Genomic DNA, 22,193 nt, shown 5'->3' with positions numbered 1-22,193 from the left:
CGCGTAACAAACTACAAACAGGAAACGTGGAAGCGCAGGCCGCGCACGATGGTGTAAGACCTGTACCTGTACTCATGACATCTGTGCTGCAGCAGCTTCATGTCTTTCTTTCTGAATTCCGCAAAGCCAAACTCATCAAATGTCAAAACAACAGGACGCCTTTTTGACACTCTTCCACTTGCGCTGCTCCTCCTCCTTAACATTATTCCCTGCTGTAGTTTGAAACGCAAGGCAGCGTAACAAACAGGGACACAATCTGAGCCGCTGAACACAGTAGCTGCGAATTCAAATCCGACGCCGTTTCCTACTTTCCAGCCGCTGCGTTGATTGGCAGGCGCTGCGGCCAATTGAAAGTCGGGATTGAAAATCAACTTCCAATCGAATACATTGAAACACGTTGCTTCGTAGATTCATTAATTACCCGACACGGATGTTGAACAGGTGCCAGACCAGTTCATACTAGAATCTAATTTTAAAACAGAATGACACCCTTTAATCCCCAGTTTAATAATACATATTATGAATGAATGAAACACTAGCTAATATTATCCAATGTATTTCCGATAGGTGGCGTTAAGTTACTTGTGTTGCTGAACTTATAACATAAGAAAGTGTCCAGTCGAGAGGAGGCCATTCGCCCATGGTGCTCGTTTGGTGTCCATTAATAACTCAGTGATCAAGGATCCTATCCAGTCTGTTTTTGAATGTTCCCACATTGTCTCTTCAGCCACATCGCTGGGGGGTTTGTTCAGATTGTGACGCCTCTCTGTGTGAAGAAGTGTCTCCTGTTTTCTGTCTCGAATGCCTTGAAGCCCAATTTCCATTTGTGTCCCCGGGTGCGTGTGTCCCAGCTGATCTGGAAAAGCTCCTCTGGGTTGATGTGGTCGATGCCTTTCATGATGTTGAAGACTTGGATCAAGTCCCCACGTAGTCTCCTCTGTTTCAGGGTGAAAAGGTTCAGTTCCTCAGTCTCTCAGTAGGACTTTCCCTTCAGACCTGGAATAAGTCTGGTTGCTCTCCTCTGAACTGCCTCTAGAGCAGCGATATCTTTCTTGAAGTGTGGAGCCCAGAACTGTCCACAGTATCCAGATGAGCTCTAACTAGTGCATTGTACAGTCTGAACATCACTGCCCTTGTTCTCAATTCTACACTTTTGTTAGCATTGTGTTTGCCTTTTTATTGCTTCCCCACATTGTTTGGATGGAGAAAGTGAAGAGCTTCTACTTTAACGATTAATTATATGGATTGAAGAAGTCAATGGATTTATTAGCGCTGACTGGGTTTCACTTTTTTAAACAAAGTTTCAGTTCCTAAACCTGACACATTGAGGTGTTACCCAATCATCCATACGTCGTCTTAGGTGCTACTGTACCAGAAGAGCAAGTCAAACTGGACAGATTTGAGTTTTTAAAAGTCAGTCAATTAAACTGCCGCTCTTGTCCTGTATTCAGTTAACGATGTGGGCGTCGCTACATCAGGAATGTTTTCATCAACGTTTCGAGTCACCTTTTCTCAGACTGAAAGCGTTCCTACTTATTTATCGGACCCTCCCATTGGCTACGTGTTTTCCCGACCCCTCCCATTGGCTACGTGTTTTCCCGACCCCTCCCATTGGCTACGTGTTTTACCGACCCCTCCCATTGGCTACGTGTTTTACCGACCCCTCCCATTGGCTACGTCTCCGGTTGATTACGTAGGTTGTGTTATGTATCAACCTGAACGTACCGTCTTTGTTTTGCTAGGCGCCTTGTGATTGGTTGAATGCGTTTAAGGCCCCGTCCGACTGGCTGGAGCGTCGATGCAGGCCCCTGCGAAGACGTCATTGGTTGAAAAGTAGGTTAGTGGTGCGACAGTTACAGCAGGGAGAAAGTAGGTCATGCACTGCTGCTGTTTATCACCGTCCATATTCTCCTGTATTTAAATGTGCTTACTTAACTTTCACCACGTAAGTATCAACGCTGCTTTACTTCTTATTTCATGTTATCGATAAGTGGGACGGCGGTAAACAAAATCGGGCAATGCCGAAATGAAATGTGCTGTTCCAAATCAGGATATATTGCCATTGCTGGAGGAGGGGCAGTCCTATGTATATATAACTTTAAAGCCGTAGGATGCCATTTAACATCGCGAATGGCATTTTTTCCTGCCTTTGACTGCTCAGATTACAATACCGGCAGTGCTCAAATGTGCCATGAATCCGGAGCAGGATGGTCAGCAATGTAGGTGGCCATGCCCCGGCTGCACCGCACCGGCCACCGCGGCGGGTCCCTGCTCATTTAGGCAGATGTCGCAAGAAAAAGAAAAAGAAAAGCAATTGCATCTCACTAAGTCGCTACAGTGATGTAATTGTGTGTGCGATATGTATTGTGTCTGACAGACGTCCACAGGCAGATTGACAGCTGTCAGTGTCACAGGAATGTGTTCACTCCCTCGGCTCTCATAGTTAATGTGTATATAAGGAAACTTCAGGTTGATGTCATCGTTTAGGCTTCAGATGGTCTGGTTTGATGTGGTGATGTGGTCTGAGTGTGTTCTCAACCTTCTGAGGCCTTAAAAGCCCAGTAGCTTTACCTGTTAGGAAAATACCTGGGACCAGGGGTTCCCTCTGTCGAAGGGCTATTTTATTTTATTCTCTTTTAATTCACTGATGTTATCAATAGTTTCTTATTCCTGATCTGAAAGGTGAGTGATGTCATCCTTAAAATGTATGTATTGTGTGGATTCAGATCATATGGTCAGTATAGTAACATGGGAAATAAATACTTTGTCCATTTGACACCACTCAACATCAAGTGAAAGGGATGTCTGGATATTTAGCCATCTCCTGCTCTACTGGAGAGAAATATATAAAGATTTAGAAAAGTGGTATTCTCCCATTTCAAAATGATTTGAAATAGCTATTCTGTCATTCTCAACCCAAACCGATACCCATGGAGAAATCTCTCCCACAGCACAAGGTTTATCTGAAGGACTTTAGAGGCTTGCTTGTGTTTTCATTTTCCAAAACTGTTGCACTCTGAATGGGGATTTAAAGGTCTCCGCCAATCTAATTGTAGATACCTTTGGTCAACTCAGAATTAATTAGACATTTATTATACTTTAAAAGTTATGTAGAAAGCATTGTGTATGGCAGTACATTTTATAATCACGTGTTAGAAATTATTTTTCAGGTTTTACTTTGATAGTGTTTATGCAGATTGTGCTGTTTTAGTGCTTTCTCATCTGGAGTCCATCACAGCAAAGCGCTCAGCTATCCTTTATCAGTCATGACAGAAGAACCTTTATTTCTCCTGACCTCCCTTGATTTGGCACAAACACTGCTTCAAGGCCAGCCCTGTTTAAAGATATTAGCATATTCACAGTTTAAATGTTGCACTGAGCCACTGTACATTACGCATCACAATTGATCTTTTGCAGTGAATGTTTTGATCGCACTGCCTGCTTGCTGGTTTCTCTGTGCAGAAATGTGTGGAGGTTTGAAACCCCCAAAATAGCGGTGAGAATTTAGTCTTATACCTACATAGCCTCGATAGTAATACCCTGCAGTGAAAAAAATGAAATGATTAAGAAAGAAAATGCAAATGTATAGGTCTCTCCTGTGCACCAGTTATTCTGTGCTGTATTTAAACACCTATATTTCAATGAGTGGATGAGTAACATTTTTTCTTGAATGGAAATCATACAGAAAAGACAGCACTCTAAGTGTTCAACTATGCTTTGTTTGCCTTTACAGATTAAAACTCTTACATTGAGTGCTGTATATCTGAAAACATATATCTATATAACACACATTTGTTTTATCTTGCACTGAAGGAAAAATGACATAAAATGGTGACCTAGTTTGAAACAGAATACAACAGTCCCTTGCATTGTCATTTCCTCTCATTTCAAGCGAAGAATGGAAAAAAAAAGTGTAATATCCAACACAGAGGTACAGTAAGGTCATGTTTCTTTAAAATACAGTGCAGAGCGATTTATAAGAATGAGAGTTAGATTTAATGGGGAATAAAGATTTTGCCAGTTTTCCTCCCCAATTTGTGAAAATGGCTTCTCATTAGATCATATAATATTGAAATGGCTCTGAGTAATAATAATAAAATATATGTTGATTAGAAACAGTTGTTTAAAAATACGGTCATCTGTTACAACAGGCAAAGCACTGCACTACTTAACCATTCAGAAAGGGTGGGCCTTTTAACATGGATGTGGATATAAAGCATTTTTTTTAACCACACTGCAATATGAACGAATGTGTTACATTAATTAATTAATTAATGTTAATTACTTACAGTAGTATTAGTCTGTGGAGTTTGGCAGTCTTCCACATAGACTTCTGTAAATGTATGCCAGGCAGTGCAGTGTCATACAGCTGTGAAGCCATTATATAGGCAGTCAGATTACTGCGACCATCCACTACCACTATCCTAAATGATTTATCTTTTTATTAAAAAAAAAAGACATTTACAACATGTGTATCAAAGCGAGCAAATGAGAGAACATCCTGTATTAGTTGTGTTAATAAGCTCTTGTTATAGCCCTTGTTTGTGACTATAGCAAGACATTTTAAGGGCCTACATGTATTTTTTTTTAATGCCCTGGTGCCCATTTGAACACAGAGACACTCACTGACAGCAAAGGTGTTACCGCTCAACAGCGTCAACTCAAATTAAAGTAACAACTCTGTGTGTACACTGCATTATGCTAGCAAGGTTAGAATGACCTGCTCTTACAAAAGCAGAATTTCTGCAAACACTTTAAAGGATGAAAATACAAGCAACTACAGTGCAGAGTAATTTAAAATGGCATCGGCACAAAGTGCTTGTGTTGTGACCGTGACTAAGAACCCAGTATTTTTTTTTTGGTAAAGGATTTTTTTTTCAGTATGGACTGTGCCAGCACTCTGAGTGTCTCCTGCAGTAAACATTAGAATTGCTTAATGGTGATTGAAATGTGCCACACAAGACAGGAAGTTGTGCAGGTCCTTATAATTACATTTAGAAGTGTTTAAAAAAGACAAAAAACATTAGACTTCCTCTTTCTCATGTTTATTTGCTATTCTTGAACTAAACGTGGCCTGTATAGTTTTGTAGATTTCTGCTATGATGTTTAGTTTCCTGTTTCGTCTTGTTTCGTAACAATTACTATTTCAGGTATTCTGTTGAGGGTTGTAGGTCAGTCAACATCCATGATTGAGATTGCTTATCAGGGCCAGGTCTTTGTATACTACACCATGTAGTTCAGAACGGCTGCCGCTTTATTATTTTAAATGAAATAACCTGTTTTGTTGCTCTTCACCTCAGTAAAGACTAATAGCAAATAATCCTCCACATGTAACTTAAACATATTGTTATTAACATGCCTGTTGCTTTGAGCTCTTCAGTGCTCTTCAAAATAGAACATTTGCTGTTTTGTTGTTTTTCAGGATTAAAAATCTTTCCCAGCCTATCTTGTCAGTCACAGCTGACAATTTATTTGTAATTAAAAATAAACTATTATTTATAATTGGATATTTTAAGGTAGTCATTATTGAACAGGTATATTTGCTTCTCTGACTGCTTTCTTGGTCACATTAAAAAAGATAAGGAGGGGGACATTACGGTCATTAAGATCCAGATCAATGTACAGTAGGTCAAGCTGTTGTACAAGCAGCTGAGGTTATATCTACCATGCAGTCTAAATTTACCATGCATTATACAGCGCGGCTCATGTTTAGGCATCCCCTGACACTTCGAAACCCAAAGTGCCCAAGTAATGCTAAGACTATCTTGCCTTTCATTGAAATTACAGAAATCAAAGAAGTTGGTTTTTGTTCAGTTTTCTGTGCTGCAGACCGAGCCACCAAGGAGCCATTGAGGGAAAATTCTAATGACACCAAACAAAATAATCTCCCTCCCGTGAGATCTCAACTCCCTCCGACACATCTGTTTATGTCAAGCTTCTGGCACGGACAAACAGGCTGTAAAACCCGAAAAGAGCTGGTATAGGACCTCTAAATCTCCACCAAGCACACGAGTACGGAGACTTTCAAAGTTAATGCTTCATCAAAGTGGTTGGTGAGGGTGCTTACTGGTGTTCAGTAAGGGTCAGTGCTGTAAGAGGAACTGGCTGTGTTTATTATTCTTCAAGCTTCCTCCATCAGATGCCACGAAGCTAAATTTCAATGATTTATAAGTGTGCATTTCCATTTCTCCTCTCCCTGGCACAAAATATGATGGCAGTGCATGGCCTTCCTGTGGCCTTTCAAGACTTTTACTGTTTGCAGTATATGTCATTAAGCTTTAAAGAGCATAAACGTTGTTTATAGGATTTCGTCACACTAGCTCTCCCAGATTCTGCCGTTTCTATTTTTACAGTTTTTGTATTCCGTTATACTGGAGCAGAGCAGGGAGATGTAAACGGCCCCAAAGCGAAAGTGAAAAACATGACATACTTTGGCCTACTTCATTATGTTTGTGTCTTGAACTTTTTGACTTGGACTTTCATTAGGATTAATCAGTGCCTGTTTAGTCATTTCAGGAAGTGTGTGGACAGCACATGTATTGAGCTGTAGGTTACAAAAATAAAGTAATCACAGCTGTTTTTGTTGTTGCAATAAGGCATCGTTTTACATTTCAAATTACCTTGGTGTGTGTAGCACTAATCTGCTATCAGTATGCAGTGAGGAAAAGCAATAACAACAAGAAAACATTGTACCTGTTAGCTGCTAATTTGACGCGTGGATACCTCTTTAGTTTAATATCATGCTGGAAGAATAATGTATCTTATTTTTGTACTCGATTACAAAATGTATTCCTGTATTCCTATTTTGATGTTAAAGAAGATTTCATTAGCTGACAGTGAGGGATATGAAGGAAAGACTGGGTTCACAGTAATGTAAAGCTCAGAGGAAAGGATAATAGTGTACTGCCCCTGTAAGTGGTTGGAGCGAGAGAAACAAATCTGGCCTGGGTCGATATGGGCATGAAAATGTGTACCTCACCCTCCATGCCAGGTGGAAACCCAGTCATTCACAGGCTGTTCTCTTCAAGAAGTGGGTCTGTAAACAAGATCTTAATTGTACGGCCAGAACAGAAACTGACCGCCTGCAGGAAGCTGGCAGCAGCAGGCAGTGTTTAATCTGCATGGGGATCCAGTGAGCAGCTTTGGCCCTGGTGCTTCTGCAGTGGGCCCTACCAGGACAAGATGCTTAAGACATTGTGGCTTTCTCATGGTACTGGTCCATAACTGCCTTCTGTTCTCCAGAACTGACTGCAATACTCAGCTGATAATGACCTTACCCTGCATCCTACTCTCTTGTTCTCCCCAGCAACCTGACACTGAATCCAGCAGGAAGATCTCTGCAATGCAAGACTGAAATCAGGAAAACCATCTCTCCAGATCAATTTATTTGTAGGTGAGCCATTATATGATTTATATTATTATTTAGTACATTTTCATAAGTAGGCTTATATCATTTAATTGTATTTCATCTGTGAAACATTTTATTCTTGTGACAAATGGTATAGTTAAACCAGCTCGTTTTCTTCTTCCATGGTACCTCATTTTTGCTATAACATAAATCAAAACCCAATTGCAGGAGAATTTTGGAAAACATCCAACAAGCAGATACCTATTTTTGACTTTAAAGATACTTTCATATCAGTATATTGGAACAGCAAATACCTTGCGCAAACAAGTCTTAATAACTGGAGAGGGATTATTTTGGACAAATGTGTGATTAATACAATTAATGTGCTAGAATTAAAGTTTTTTTTTTTTTAGGAAACCGGCAGATAGAATAATGTGTTTATTCGATTAAAAAAAGATTCATGCCTATATTTGTAGACTGAAGTGTTCTTGGTACAAGCTTAAATTATGAGTTTGTCATTGACCTTACTCTGGTTAACAACACTTGTCTTCTGAACAGTATGACCAAAGAACAAATTAACACAAAATGACAACTTTGTATTAATTTATTCAAGAGAACAATATTACTATTTTTTAAGATGCCTTCCTCTGGGGAAAACAATTACATTTAAGAGAGTAACTAACTTGGGCTAGTTACAAACAAACAGACATCATTGGTAACAAATGTAAAGGTTTGCTCTTTGCCGTTAGTCTTTGTGTGATTCTTATAAGAATGTGAAAGGGAATGCAAATATCACCCGATAGAGAGTGAAACCCCGAGGCAACAGGCAGTGTTGCCGTGAGCCTTTGTATTTTACAGGAGTGGCTTTGTGAGCCATAGTGCAGTTTGATTTATGGAAACGGTGAGTTAAGACTTGTTGATGTTAGCCACACTAGCCTGAAGTTTTCTTGCGATGCAGAGTTTAACAGCTAAAGGTAAAGCAGACTGATAAATGGCCATGCAGGCAGGAGTATTGAAGGGGGGAAGGTAGAGCAGAAAGGATAGAGAGAGGGATTCTATTAGGAAAGATGATTACAATAAATACATTAATTCAGTAGGCTGTGTTATTGTTGTATAACAGATTCTTAAGTTTTCCCAAATCAGAAAAAATATTACTTTGTATATGATTGGTCTCACAGAAGTTGCCAGCGGAAGAAGTCATGAAAATAACTAATACATATATATAGTTGCATTTCAATTTATGGAACAGCTTGTGGTTTTTGATCGTTTGGCAAACCTGGGAGTTTTTGTAATGCTGAAACTTAAGAGCTTTTTGCTTCCTAAGCAAAGAGGGTGATTCAACTGACCTACTTTCACTCTGACCTTGATTTTTTTTTTTTTCCTCCACCACTCCCTCCCTCCCTCCCTCCGAGGTGCAGGAGTGATCACGAGATTAGCTTTGTTCATGATTACAGCAGTCACATGACCAGGACTCCGGGAACAGCGAGATGAGCAAAGCCGCCTTCTGTCTCTGGCATTTGTCGGCTTATCCCTTTGATATCTCGGCTCGGCCACCTGGCAGGTCAACGTTGTTGCGCCTTCCTACCCCGCAAGCAAAACTGTTCCGCAAACTTATGCAAAAGCTTCCTGAATCAAAATTAATAGACAGCCAGTGCAACGGGTTCAAATTGTCTGCTCTCTGTCACAAAGCAATATAATCCGGAAGTGGCCTACATGGCAGATACTCAAGCAGGCCCTTGAGGTTTCCAGGCAACTAGAAGAGGACCAATGATTAGCAGATCTGACTCCCTGCCGGGCCAGTGTGTGCCCATGTTAGGTGTGTGTGCAGTGAAAGGCACTGAAAAAGGCGAGACCAGAATTCTTTCTTCATTCAATTTGATGTACAGACCAAATGTTTATCAGTGGAAATCTGTTATCACTGTGCAGCTCAGGTTTGCATTAATTCAAGCGAGCAGGTGCTGTTGGATATATACTCTATAGTAAATAGCATAAGGCCAACTGTATTTAGGGTAGGCAACTAAAACTGGATGCACACAATTATATAGAACTGTGTGGCAAAGTAATTTGTGTTATCTAATGTAAATTCAGAATTGGTGTTATTTTCTGCTATATCATACAGTCAACCATGCTATGAAAAGTCTATGCATAAAGATTAACTCCTTTCAATGCTTAACATTTTAGAGTAGAGAATGTACTATGACATCATCAGCTCTACTCTTGTTTTAAAAGGCAGCCTAGCATGATTCAAATGCGTCCTGTAGAGAAAGCAAACCTTCAGGTTTTTGGGTTGTTGTTTTTTCAATCTAATGGGAAAAGAGATTTGTATAACTGCTAAAAGGGCAATGGGTCTCCCTAATGAGAGGCAAAGGTAGGTTTTATAATGTGTGGAAAGCAGAACATGACTTAAACTAACCAAAATTAAAAACATTCTTTCTACGTAACAAAAATAATAATAATAATACATGGAAAGTATGACTGTTTTTGGTCCAATTGCAGAGGCTGCTGTTGTGCTGATGTAATGTGGGTTTTTGGGAGGTTCCTCTGTGAAGGAAATGTGACCTGCAGCTCCAAAGGATCAGAGAAGCCATGTAGGAACCTTCACATAAAACAGATATTGCTCCGTTATTTTCCAAATTTCCTTTTACTGGACTGTGAATGAACATGTTCAAAAATCAATGACAATCAGGGGAAAGCCATGATGCTAGTATGTTTTCAGTTCAGCTGGATAGGATGTACTGATGTTATGTCAACATGTTGGACTAATTTTGTTCTTAGCAGAAGAAAGTTTGTGTGGCCTACCTGTTTTCAAAAATAGATTAAATGGAGCTTTAGCTCACTGTCTTTTTTTTTCTCCCTAATTTCTCATGAAATCTCATTAAAGTAATTTTCAGAAAACCTAAACCATCAACAGAATAGCAGTAATCCTTCTCTGAAATAATGTTTGGCACCATTCCCTGCAATGACTACATATAATACCACTGCAAGATATGTTTTGCTCGTATCAAGCCCACGGCTCACACTTAATAAAACATATGTGTGTTAACATTGACGTTAAAAACAAACAGAAAATGAATAATGCAGTGTTAGTGGGGAAAAAAACGTTTTTCTTTTGTTTCTGAATGGGAGCTCTGACTGTGTAAGTATATTTTTTTGTTTGTTTAAAAAGATCCTAGGGTAAATTATACATCAGGGATATATAATCCTGCACAATATGCAGCAATCAGTAAAATATGTAATTTGCAGCCTGTTCAGTAAATAAGAAGTCAACTTTAAATCCACAGTGACTGTTATTTGTTCCTGCTTAAGGTTAGATTGTGTTGATCTTTACAATATTTGTACATTCCTTCCTCACAACCAGCAGAGGAAAAAAAAAATGTACTCTAAGGTCTTTGCTTAGCTATACGAATACCATGGCAGTAATAACATGACAATATGATTATGCTGAGTTTAAGATACACATTCAACCTTCATTAGAGTACATTTTCAGCAACCATTGCACCTACATTATTCATGTATCTTTTGTCCCATCTGCTCTTCTGGAAGACTGCTTTTCAATTCCTAATCTCAGTGTTGGTTTTGGTGAATTCTCTCTCACAGCTTCTTTGGAAGAAGGAAACCCACCTGCTAATGTTAGAAAGATCTTCTAGTGGCCAGTGAGAACTGAAGAGCACTTGTAATCAGCTGCTTTAGCTCTTAACCCGGATGACAATGCATGATCTTGTTTTTCATTTCAGTCTCAAGATTGAATGACAGTATGGAGTGAAAGCTTTTGAGAACAACAGCCTGTATGAACATTTGTGGTGAGTAGCTTGAAGACCTCGTTGACCAGCACTGAGATTGTTCATAGTGGACTAGACAGGGAGATGGGGACCGTACAGTAAAAGTACAGTCTATGGTGAAAATCCCATATTCAGTATTTTATGTTAAGTGACCCAATTCCCATGGTAAGGTTGAATGTAAAATATGTAATATTCTTCTTCTGGTCATGGGGTCATATTCATAAAAATGACATTGCATTTAGCAGTTGCTTGTGTCAAGAGATATGTAAAAATATCATATTATATACAACCTAATCACAGTGGGCAGTCTTGGAGCGAGGTTAGAATTGGGCCATATTAATTGTAAGATGTACAGTTTGTCAGTAACAGCTTCCAATGCACAATAGTTGAATCAGTCTTGTAAAATAGTAGGGGCATCTTCCAGAAAGTAAATAAAACGGTAACCACTCCTGTTTGAAAATAATTCTTTACTGATTGCCTTATTCTTGTCTGGAATTTTGAGGCAGAAATGTTATTGAATATCCTCTAGAATCTTTTTTTTTTAACATTTGACCCTTTTAGTGGAAGAACTTGATTGTGATTCAAATGATTTGCTTCATTGATGCTTTGCGGTTTAGATGATCTAATGGCAGACCAAAGAATGGACATTTCTTCTACAATGAATGAGTTCATGTCCCCGGGCCCCACTGACCTGATCAGCAGCTCTATCAGTGCCCCAGGCATGGACTACACGCGCAAGAGGAAGGGAAGCTCCACTGACTACCAGTAAGCACAGTGGCCTCCACGACCAGGGTTGGGGTGGCATAGGCCTTGCAGTGGCTTTTAACTTCCATGTTACATTGTGAAAAACAAGAAGGTTTAGTGTTTTCTGGAACTGGGTTAAATTCCTAATGTTTGTTTTGCAAAGTAACTAATTATTTGCTTTATAATCCATTTCAATAATGTATCAATTAGATTTAAAATATGACATTTTCTGGCATTTCAAGACCGGGTGTGGGTCTTTTTTTGTGGAATATACTCAACGGGTTATGGTTTTGAAAATCAAAGCTGTTAAAGTGTACATTAATCAATATCAACCTTTTAATTTACTCAGAAAACAGATTTTCACCAATTACAATTTAAAAAGTTTGTTGTCTGCCTTTAATATAGAGAACTGTTTTAGTTTGTGTTGATTGCATTAGCTTGTTTTCATTGTATCTGTTCCATTGTTAATTTGTTTTTTGGGTCAGGCAATATATCACCTAAGCATGCAATATATCATCATTTTGAATTAATCAATACAAAAATATTTTCTTACTTACATCAGAACAGGGAAGGGGGGTAATCGGAATGAGCGCATTTGAGCCTAGATCACTCCAAAATTAAAATTAGGAAGTGTCAAGATGTTAAAACATAATTTGTATTTTGAGAGCTGCCATCTAATATTGACTGTAAAAGTGCCAAAATAGTTTAGATGCATCCTTCAGTGTGCCAGCAAAGGGAACTTCCTAGCTTACTCAAATGCAGATCAGGCTAGCCTGTAGGTTGGGTCTTTATCAGTATTGATTGATGTGAATATCATGAACGTGTAACAACCCCCTGTCCTTACTTTTTCAGAATTGATGGCTTTTCTTTTGAGTAAGTATGATTATCATTTACAGATCATAAAGATGTGACGGGCAGATGCATCACTGATTCTGTGTGCAATGGCCCTAGTGTGTTAAATCCTGATCCCCTCCTATTCAAAGGTACACATAACATGAGCTTGTGTGGAACTGTCTACTACTGTGTCCTAAATTCCTTTCAATGCAGACACTGCCTCCTCTGTCTAGCAATGTGACAGCACCCTCAGTTTTAAGTCCCCAATAAACTAGCTCCTCTTAGAAACTTTACTTTGTCCTCAAGGGTTTGTGTGGCTTCTATTTCAGCCACCATTTAAGAAATGGAAAGATCGTCCCCTCCTTTAAAGTCAGTCCATCCAATTCAGAACCATTGATAAGAATAAGAAATGTACCTGCTCCTGTTTTATTTATTTATATATATATATTTATAGACTAGTTCCCCAAAAAACAAACCAATTGTGTCCCCTCAGATCAAGCGCAGGAGAATTCAGACAACGTGATTACAAGGAAGTGTGGTTTCAATGCCACATTCCCAAGTTAAGTTGTGACTCATTAGTGAAGCCTTTCTGTTATATGGATCCTGAAAGGAAAATCTCATATTATGAGATTGACAGGTCAGTGAACTTAGCTGTAAGACGTTTACTAGAAGAAACGCAATGTCTTCTAGCAAGGAACAAATTACGTTTCTGTCATTGATGCCCAATCCTGCTCCTTAGTTCCAGCTCTTCCAACAGCCTGAACAGGAAAACTGTAAAGCTGTGTATACTGTTAAAAGTTACAATAGATACAAAAATAATAATCTATTTAAATCTAAATATCTGATTTAGTTCAATTCAAATTATACTAATTATTACCAGGTTTTTAGTCAGTGTTCAAGAAATATTTAGGAAATTGCTCAGCTGACAGGAAGTAAGAAAATATTTTAAAAGCTTGCCTGGGATTATAATTTTCAAAATTATGCATCTGTTCCATTTAAAAGATTTTGGTTAATTTTATTCCATATTTTCAAATGATATTTTGGAATATAATTTCTGCATAGTCACACCATATTAACTTTATCCATTATGAGTTGTGCTTTTAGCTCATTTTGAGAAATAGTTTCTGAAATTCACTGAATTGTTCAAGATTGCATATGAAGCCTTTCAGAAGTTTGCATTAAATACTTGAAATATCCACTAATGCTTAATTATAAGCAGGGGTTCAAATTTAAAAAAAGGTATCTCAAATGGGGAGTATCACAATTACTTTGGTCTGCATTTAAATGCAATAAAACATGAAGTAGCATTTTAAATAGTTAATACTGAAATAGAATGAAGTAATTATCAAATGAGCTCATGTTTTTTCATGCTTTGCAAAAATGGTATGATTAATTCTTACCTACACTTGTGTTGGTCACGCAACATTCTTTTTAAATCCGTGTCTTAATTTAACTCTGTTAATTACCATAGAAGGTCACTTGTTTTTTTCCCCTCCTCATTACTTAACTGAGCTTCCGATTCTCTCTTGCATTTGAATTCAGACCAATTCTGATTCAGAGCTCATCTGCAATCCCCCTTTAGTATACATTTCAATTTTTCAGTTGCCTAATTTAGCCTCCAATGGGAAACTTTATCAGGGTGGTATTGTTATTTTCCAGACAAAAAATATCCATGTACGGAGGCGGGGAGGCAGAACTATGGTTCCAACGCATTTCTCTTATTCAGGAGGCAAATTTCAGACTCACGATTTAAAAGGGAAAGATAAATCAAACTCTATTTAAAGTACTGGTGTGGTTCACAATATACCACGATATATAACTTTTTGGTCAAATTTGCGCTCCATTCAGATGCTTTCCTCAGAGATGGAGGGGCTTCCCGGCTTACTCCCCTACGTCATTTGTCACCTTGACAGATGTGGAATTGCTGAAGGCCTGTATACCTGCTAATATAGGCTACACCCACTGTTAAAGACAAAGTAAATAAATCAATGCTGTCACCATGCCATCTGGGCAAAAGATGTGGATGTGTTACTTTATCACACAAAGAAATCAAGGTTCTCCAATTGAAGTCCCCTACTTTCTCCATTTCTTCTGAAAGGGTTGTCTCTATTTTCACATTTAGGTCTATATATGGAGCAGCAGACCAGTTATTTGTAGCCCTGGCTATAAAGTATAATCTGAATGTCCATGTAAACTTCTGCAGCTTTTCTCTAAACAGTGTTCTTAACCACTAATGTGATTTTCCTTTTTTTAAGGGACAGCATGGACACAGACAAGGACAAACAACTAGTAAGGTAAATAATTATGTATTTTTTGTGATTTTAATTTGAAGATAATTTGTTGAAGTATCTATTCTACTATTATTGCATCTCATGAGAGGAGAAAGACACTGCATAAAGCTAATTCGTTTTTAGAGTTTCTAAGTAATTGTGACAGTTTTCTAGCATTCTTGATTTGATTTTGTAGGCTTTTACTCATCTTGTTAGTAACTGGTTCTTGCCCATTCCCTGCATTTTACCTCAGTGACACAATCCATTCACTTTCTTTTTCCTCCCAGGGACTGTGCTGACCAACAAGGTCGCATCAAGAATGCCAGGTATCTATTTGCTTTCGATATTTTGCGTGCGTGCGTGTGCGTACGTGCTTTATCAGAGAGACCTCACTTTCATGTTTGTGTTCTCTTGTAGGGAGGCACACAGTCAAATAGAAAAGCGACGCCGGGATAAAATGAACAGTTTTATAGATGAGTTGGCCTCTTTGGTGCCAACATGCAATGCCATGTCTAGAAAGCTAGACAAGCTCACGGTGCTACGAATGGCTGTTCAACACATGAAGACACTAAGAGGTGAGGGGGTGGGAGACCAGCACAGGGAGCAATAACAGTGCATGTGGCTAAGGTCTGCATTGATACCTTTAATTCTGGAATAGAGGTTATTTTCCCATGCGCTTTCTTATTCAGCTCTGGGAATTGGTGAAGCAATAAAAACGTACATGAAAAAAAATCGATCTAAGTGACCTTGCGATCTTTGTCTTCCTCCGAAGGTGCTGCAAATCCATACACCGAAGCGAACTACAAACCAGCGTTCCTGTCTGACGATGAACTGAAACACCTAATACTGAGAGTAGGTTCAGCCTGGACATTGTCAGCTGGTTTCACCGGCCTTGATGAGCACTAGTCTTGCACAGCTCTACCTAAAATACCATTGGGAAGTCCAAGACTAGTGCTAATCTGGGTCTGTGAATGTATTAGTACTACTTTCTTTCATCGCTCTGGAAATGTGGCGAGTGCATTGTTTCTGACGACGTCTCTGTCCCCCCCCAGGCTGCCGACGGCTTTCTGTTTGTCGTTGGCTGTGATCGTGGGAAGATCCTGTTTGTGTCGGAGTCCGTCTATAAAATTCTGAACTACAGTCAGGTATGTTCTCAGGGGAAAAGGCAATGCTAGGAAAATTTATATTCTTTGACATGTTTATCTCCCAGCCTGAATTTCCAACAGTATTTATTATTATTATTATTATTATTTATTTCTTAGCAGATGCCCTTATCCAGGCCCTCATATGACAAGATGAAATAGGTTTACAATATCTGTAGGAATTGTGATTATACATTCAGTATCTCCATTGTGTTTTGCTTTGCTTTTAACCTACAGGCACGACTGAGTGAGACGTGCTTCTTTTCTGTTAACACGCTCTCTTTTCTCTTTGCACAGAACGACCTGATTGGTCAGAGTTTGTTCGACTACCTGCATCCTAAAGACATTGCCAAAGTAAAGGAGCAGCTGTCCTCGTCAGACACCGCCCCACGGGAGAGACTTATAGATGCCAAAAGTAACATTTCTTAGTTCTACATCTGTGAAACTTCACTGAGTTACATAGTTACCTAATTGTGTGTGGGAACACTGTGTTCTCCCTTTATAGGCATTTCCCTTCTTCAGTCCCCCAGTCTGTCTGTACACAGTTTCTTTTTAAACTATGAATCGTCAGAGGAAAGAAAAAAAAAAAAAAGTTTATACCACAAGCATTGCCATACATGTACAAGAATAATTGTGTGAGTAAGAGCGGTATTTTACTTAAATGGATTGACCGATTTTGAGTTCTTGTACGTAGCATTTCCATCCCCCTGCCATGGACCAGTACTAGTATACAGACACAGAAAAGGAACGCACTCCTTTGAAGTAACCTGTTATGATCTTCCTTGTGAAGGTTGGTGACGCCTGCCGCAGTGTAATATTGTTGTTTGCTGTTCTTTCAGCTGGCCTTCCTGTGAAGACTGACATAACCCCCGGGCCATCGAGACTGTGCTCGGGGGCGAGGCGCTCCTTCTTCTGCAGGATGAAATGCAACCGGCCTTCAGTAAAAGTAGAAGAAAAGGAATTCCCATCCACCTGCTCCAAAAAGAAAGGTAACGCCACATCCTGGCAGTGAGAGGAATGACGCCCTCTGCTGTGACGTGTTCATATTGAAGAGTTGTTTTAATCCCTGGTTTGTTAGTTGTTTTCCTAGCTCTTGTGTGTCAGATGGCAGAGAGAAAGCAGTTTCTGTATGTTATTAAAAGGCCTTTTATCTTAACCAACATCCTGACTAATCGAGTGTGTATTGTGTGTTTCAACTGCAGCAGACCGCAAAAGCTTTTGCACAATCCACAGCACCGGCTATCTAAAAAGCTGGCCGCCCACAAAAATGGGTTTGGACGAAGATAACGAGCCGGACAATGAAGGATGCAACCTCAGCTGCCTTGTAGCAATCGGTCGTATGCATCCTCACATAGTACCGCAGCCCGTGAACGGCGAGATTCGAGTGAAGCCCACAGAGTATGTGTCTCGGCACGCAATAGATGGGAAATTTGTGTTCGTAGATCAAAGGTAAGAACGTAATAACTCGCTTTAAAACCCAACATTTCAATTTCTTTAATCATTGTCCTTATTAACTCTTGCAGAAATCAAGATTCATTATTTCCTGCCCTCTTAGCAGAATTAACAAGGTTTTAATGGGAGTTCAGAGGATTACCATGCCTTCCTAATGGGATTGTGCTCTTAACCTGGGTGACCTCAGTGTGTTCCGAGACTGACTGAAGCTCAAATTAGTGTGACAGCTTGTGTGCAAGTGAAGTGCCACTGATTTCCCCATTTCAGCCGCACTAAAGCCTCCTGTCAAACTGGAGTCTCAGCAGAAACTCTGCACACTGAGCCCCTTCTGCTTAGCCGACAAAAAAGTGTCCTCAACCTTCATAATGCCTCCAGTCAGAAAAAGTCAAAATATTGAGTTACAGAAGTTCAGTTCAGTTGTTCTAAAGATATTTAGTTAATGTCTCTCTGTTTTCACCAGCTTTACCCACACAGCCGGTTTAAAGTGCTCTTTATTGCCTTATCTTTATTATAGGGCCACAGCGATTCTTGCTTATTTACCCCAAGAACTACTTGGCACGTCCTTCTATGAATATTTCCATCAAGATGACATTGGACACCTCGCCGAGTGCCACCGGCAAGGTAAAGACAAACCACAACAAACTTGTCATTGAGATGTACACTAAATCACATATGGGGACAAAGAATTGATTGACCGACTCGGAAGTATCCATACAAAACTTTGCAAAGAGAAGTACAGTGAGAATTTGTGCATGATGATCTGCCTGTGCGAAGGCCCTGATTAAGCCAAGATGGCCAACACAACCACCAATGGCAAGTTCCATGTCTCATGTTTCTCCCTAATGGTAATCAACTTGGGTGCCATTGGGAACAGATGCACAGTAGATTGGATCTTGATGTATACGTGCCCATACTTTGTGTGTGTGTGTGTACATGTATTTGATCTTCTCTTACTTCCCCTAGTGCTGCAGACGAGAGAAAAAATAACCACAAATTGTTACAAATTCAAAATCAAAGATGGGTCGTTTATTACTTTGAGAAGCCGCTGGTTCAGCTTCATGAATCCCTGGACCAAAGAAGTCGAGTACATTGTTTCTACGAACACCGTTGTGTCGTAAGTGATGACATTTTCACTTTGTTGCACGTGTCCTTTTAGTGTGAGAGTGCATTTGTCAATCTAAATTCAACCACGTGTGTTATTACTCTTGATGAATGTGGGCAATTGAAGCTTAAACAAAGGCTATGGAAAAGCTGAAACAATAGTACTTCATGTCATGCAGCTTTGGATCTCACGTCTCATTCTTTCAGTTGGTTTCCTTTCTTTATTTGCCATTTCTTTGCACCGAAGGCGGCTGTGAATGAACTCTTAATGTTGTATTTCCTGCACCACTGGCTGGAAATGTGTTGAGAAACGCATTTGAAAAGGCTGCTGCGGTTTGCCAGACGTAATTAATGACCGCCACCTTCCCGTTTCAGTGGCAGCACGCTTGATGGGACAGACCCCAGCTTTCCCCAACTCGCTGCCTCCCCCCACAGCATGGACAGTGTACTGCAAGGAGGAGATGGTAAGACCGCCCCATTTGCACACTGTCATCCCCTTCCAGGTCTAGACAGACCGTTTTAAGGTCAACATAACACACTGGCACACTAACTTCCTGATTTGTGGTCGTTTGGTTCCAGGGGCAGGGAAGCGACCTCTGCAGACCGTACCTGGCATCCCTGGGGGCACACGGGCTGGAGCGGGCAAAATCGGCCGCATGATCGCAGAGGAGGTCATGGAGATACAGCGGTGAGTGTCAGGTCTGAATAGCAGCATTGCAGAGAGATGAGCATCACCCTGCCTGCACCGTTTTCATGAGCCTAGCAGTGTAATTCATTGAAGACCAGTGACTTGAGTTTTTGTACCATTTAACACTCAAGTGTTTCCAACCCATTAGCTTAGTTAGATACTGCTCCATACTGCTAGATAGAAGAATCACGTGGAACAAAGATCACAAACACCAGAAAACGAATAAACAACGGGTTAAGCGAACTAACGGGACACTGTATTGTCACGCCCGGTCTGGGCCGTCGGGGGGTTAATCGCGCGCAGTGTCGTCTTAATGAGCTGACCTTTGGTTTAACAGGATTAGAGGGTCATCACCGTCCAGCTGTGGCTCCAGCCCACTGAACATCACCAGCACACCCCCACCAGACACGTCCTCCCCAGGAGGCAAAAAGGTGAGAGCGCCCCCCCCAGCCAAGGACGTCTGCTCCTGTTGTCATCGTCAGGGCAAACCCCCTCACCAAGAGCCGAGCCGAGCGGTGCAGGGCTGTGAAATATCTGTGCTTTGACTATAAAGAATACAATTAACAAATACCTTGGATTAATTACAGAGCACCTCGGTGTAATAGCTCAATACTCATTGCAACGCTACTGGACTTTCCAGCTCTGTGAGATTACTTTAATGCAGATCGAGATGTGTGCAGGTATTTAATAAGGATACCAGAGATGGTTTTCACTCTTCATTTTTAGATCAAAACATTTCAGTAGCCACAAAGAACAAAATCTAGTTAAAATCGTTGCACGTGTTGCCATGTGACTTGAGACTGAGCGTTCATGCACCCTTTTCCTTCTCCTCTCTCAGATTCACAATGGTGGGACCCCAGACATTCCTTCAGCGGGGCTAGTGCCAGGACAAGGTCCCGATTCAATAGGCTACCCCTACTCGGACAACAACTCCTTACTCAGTGAGTGTGCGCTCTATTTCCACAAGATGCACCCGAGCGATTCCAGCACTACTTCTCATCAGTTATTCAGTTACCACCCGAACCTGCTCCATCTTCTGCGGCGTTACTTGGGTTTGCATGTCAAGATACTGTCAGAAAAGTGTAAAACGCACTGCTGGAGAGACGTCCTGTGCTTTTCTTTGATCTAGTGTGCTGTTTAGGGCTCATCATTAGTCTTTTGGCAGGAGTTTAGTTCAAGGTTTAGTTAAGTCCATTAAAGTTAGTGACATTGTACATGATCAGAGTAAAATGGTAAATACTCCATCATAAACAATGGCTGAAGGTCTTGCTTTCCCCTTCCTTCACAGGTGACAACTCCCACATCGGAATAGACATGATAGACAATGACCAGGGCTCCAGCAGCCCGAGCAACGACGAGGCGGCCATGGCCGTCATCATGAGTCTTTTAGAAGCCGACGCCGGGCTGGGGGGGCCGGTGGACTTCAGCGACTTGCCGTGGCCGCTGTGAGGGCGTGCGCGTCGCAGGAGAGATCATGGAGGAGAGAGCCGTGCGGTTTCCACATTGTGCGTCTGTGACAAGTGCCAGAAAGCCATATCAAAGGCCAACCTGTGGATCTGAAGGAAAAGCAGCCCGTCGGCGCCCTGGGTCAGATCTCACTACACCCCTCCTGCAGTCACGATCAGCCAAGTGTCATTTCTTACCTTCCCCCGTAGACGGTCCAGGTCTAAAGGTTTTATAGGTCTCACTATACACTGGTATCATCCCGAGCTTTTTTGAATGCCATTTATGTTTTAGTGTTTGGTGTTTTTACACTACAAAAAATGTCCATGTTGAATATTTCTTATAAAAATTGTATCATAAATCTGTTTATTCTATCATGTAAGAATTCTTTGCTATAAATAAATGTTAAAGTGTATTGTATTAGCAGTGAAATATTTTTTAAATAAAAGTAAATTGTTTCTCTTGTTTTGAGATTGAATCTGACCGGCGCGTCTCTGTGGCTGTTGTGCTACATTACCCAGACTGCTTCTTCCATCACAAGAGATGTAATGAAACGACAGACTTCCATAAGGGGGGCGGACGGAGTGCGTTCAGTGAAATTAGGCCAAAGTCTCGCCAGGTCATCTCCACTTGTACTGGGGAATAACCTCTGTAATATGGAGCCCAGAGCACTGCCTTGTCCTGTTCCAGCCTAGACTGGGAAATGCTGTACTTGAGCTCCACCTAGTGGCAGCTTGATGGTATGAATGGAAAACCATTGGCAGAACATTGTGACAGTGGAGCCTGGGCTGATATTTATTATTAAATCATAGAGAATTGGTGTTCATTACTCCACTCACTGCGTTATGAGTATTTTCCAAAATCACTTCAGTTTAGCATTGTAGTGTAATGACTATATTTTGGATTGGGAGCAAATCATTTAGATTGTGATCTTCAGTTAAAAATGTTCTGTCCAATACATTCAGATTTTAAATGATACAGTATATTGTCTTGATGTCTTGAAGACGCACCCATATCCAATTTGTTTTAAATATCTGAAGATGCAGGTTGTGTTGAGCTCTGATGTATGTATATAATTAATTGAAATAGCACACACAATTACTTTTGTCAGTTTCAAGTTATATCAGTGGAAATTGTACATTCTTCGTTTTTGGTGGAGGGGTACCAACAAATTTGAGCACGTCTGTATATACACACACACACAAATCAAACTAATATACTTAATTACTATGCAGTAGCCTAATATATATTGTATTATTGTTTTCAGGATTGAACAGTAAGTTGATTGTTGAACATCACAGTGCAGAGGAAGCACTAATAAAAGCATACTTATGGAAAAATAGTTAAATCACTACTTAATATCAAATATTTATTCTGCAGTTGTACATATTG

General features: G+C 40.3%; 2 protein-coding genes across 7 annotated transcripts in view; one reads left to right on the top strand and one right to left on the bottom strand.

Annotated features, from left to right (window-relative positions):
- Window positions 1-763, bottom strand: part of LOC136747540 (carabin) — a 75,637-nt gene extending 74,874 nt beyond the window's left edge. The window contains exon 1 of one of the 4 annotated variants that reach the window (XM_066700425.1): window positions 67-763. In XM_066700425.1, the coding sequence (XP_066556522.1) occupies window positions 67-203 (137 nt within the window). In that variant the 5' untranslated portion in view covers window positions 204-763. The remainder of the gene's footprint in view (window positions 1-66) is intronic. The other 3 variants (XM_066700426.1, XM_066700424.1, XM_066700427.1) reach the window with 3 other exon arrangements.
- Window positions 764-1,823: 1,060 nt separating this feature from the next.
- LOC136747538 (basic helix-loop-helix ARNT-like protein 1) lies at window positions 1,824-21,284 on the top strand. Of its 3 annotated transcripts, none has more exons than XM_066700420.1 (21): window positions 1,824-1,945; window positions 7,307-7,389; window positions 11,083-11,148; window positions 11,745-11,892; window positions 12,724-12,744; window positions 13,199-13,342; window positions 14,961-14,999; window positions 15,263-15,301; window positions 15,393-15,550; window positions 15,748-15,827; window positions 16,028-16,120; window positions 16,415-16,532; window positions 16,957-17,106; window positions 17,320-17,566; window positions 18,084-18,190; window positions 18,533-18,683; window positions 19,046-19,134; window positions 19,250-19,358; window positions 19,696-19,789; window positions 20,197-20,299; window positions 20,647-21,284. In XM_066700420.1, exons 3-21 carry the CDS (start codon window positions 11,136-11,138, stop codon window positions 20,805-20,807), a joined length of 2,064 nt encoding a protein of 687 aa, XP_066556517.1. In that variant the 5' UTR covers window positions 1,824-1,945; window positions 7,307-7,389; window positions 11,083-11,135; the 3' UTR covers window positions 20,808-21,284. The 3 variants fall into 3 exon arrangements, with proteins under 3 accessions (XP_066556517.1, XP_066556516.1, XP_066556518.1); XM_066700419.1 differs by having other exon boundaries at window positions 7,307-7,393; XM_066700421.1 differs by lacking the exon at window positions 13,199-13,342 and having other exon boundaries at window positions 7,307-7,393.
- Window positions 21,285-22,193: the final 909 nt, after the last annotated feature.

The sequence above is a fragment of the Amia ocellicauda genome, chromosome 4 (assembly GCF_036373705.1).
Source record: "Amia ocellicauda isolate fAmiCal2 chromosome 4, fAmiCal2.hap1, whole genome shotgun sequence".
Taxonomy (NCBI): Eukaryota; Metazoa; Chordata; class Actinopteri; order Amiiformes; family Amiidae; genus Amia; species Amia ocellicauda.
The sequence above is the reverse complement of the archived record's forward strand: the minus strand, read 5'-3'. Positions and strand labels throughout refer to the sequence as shown.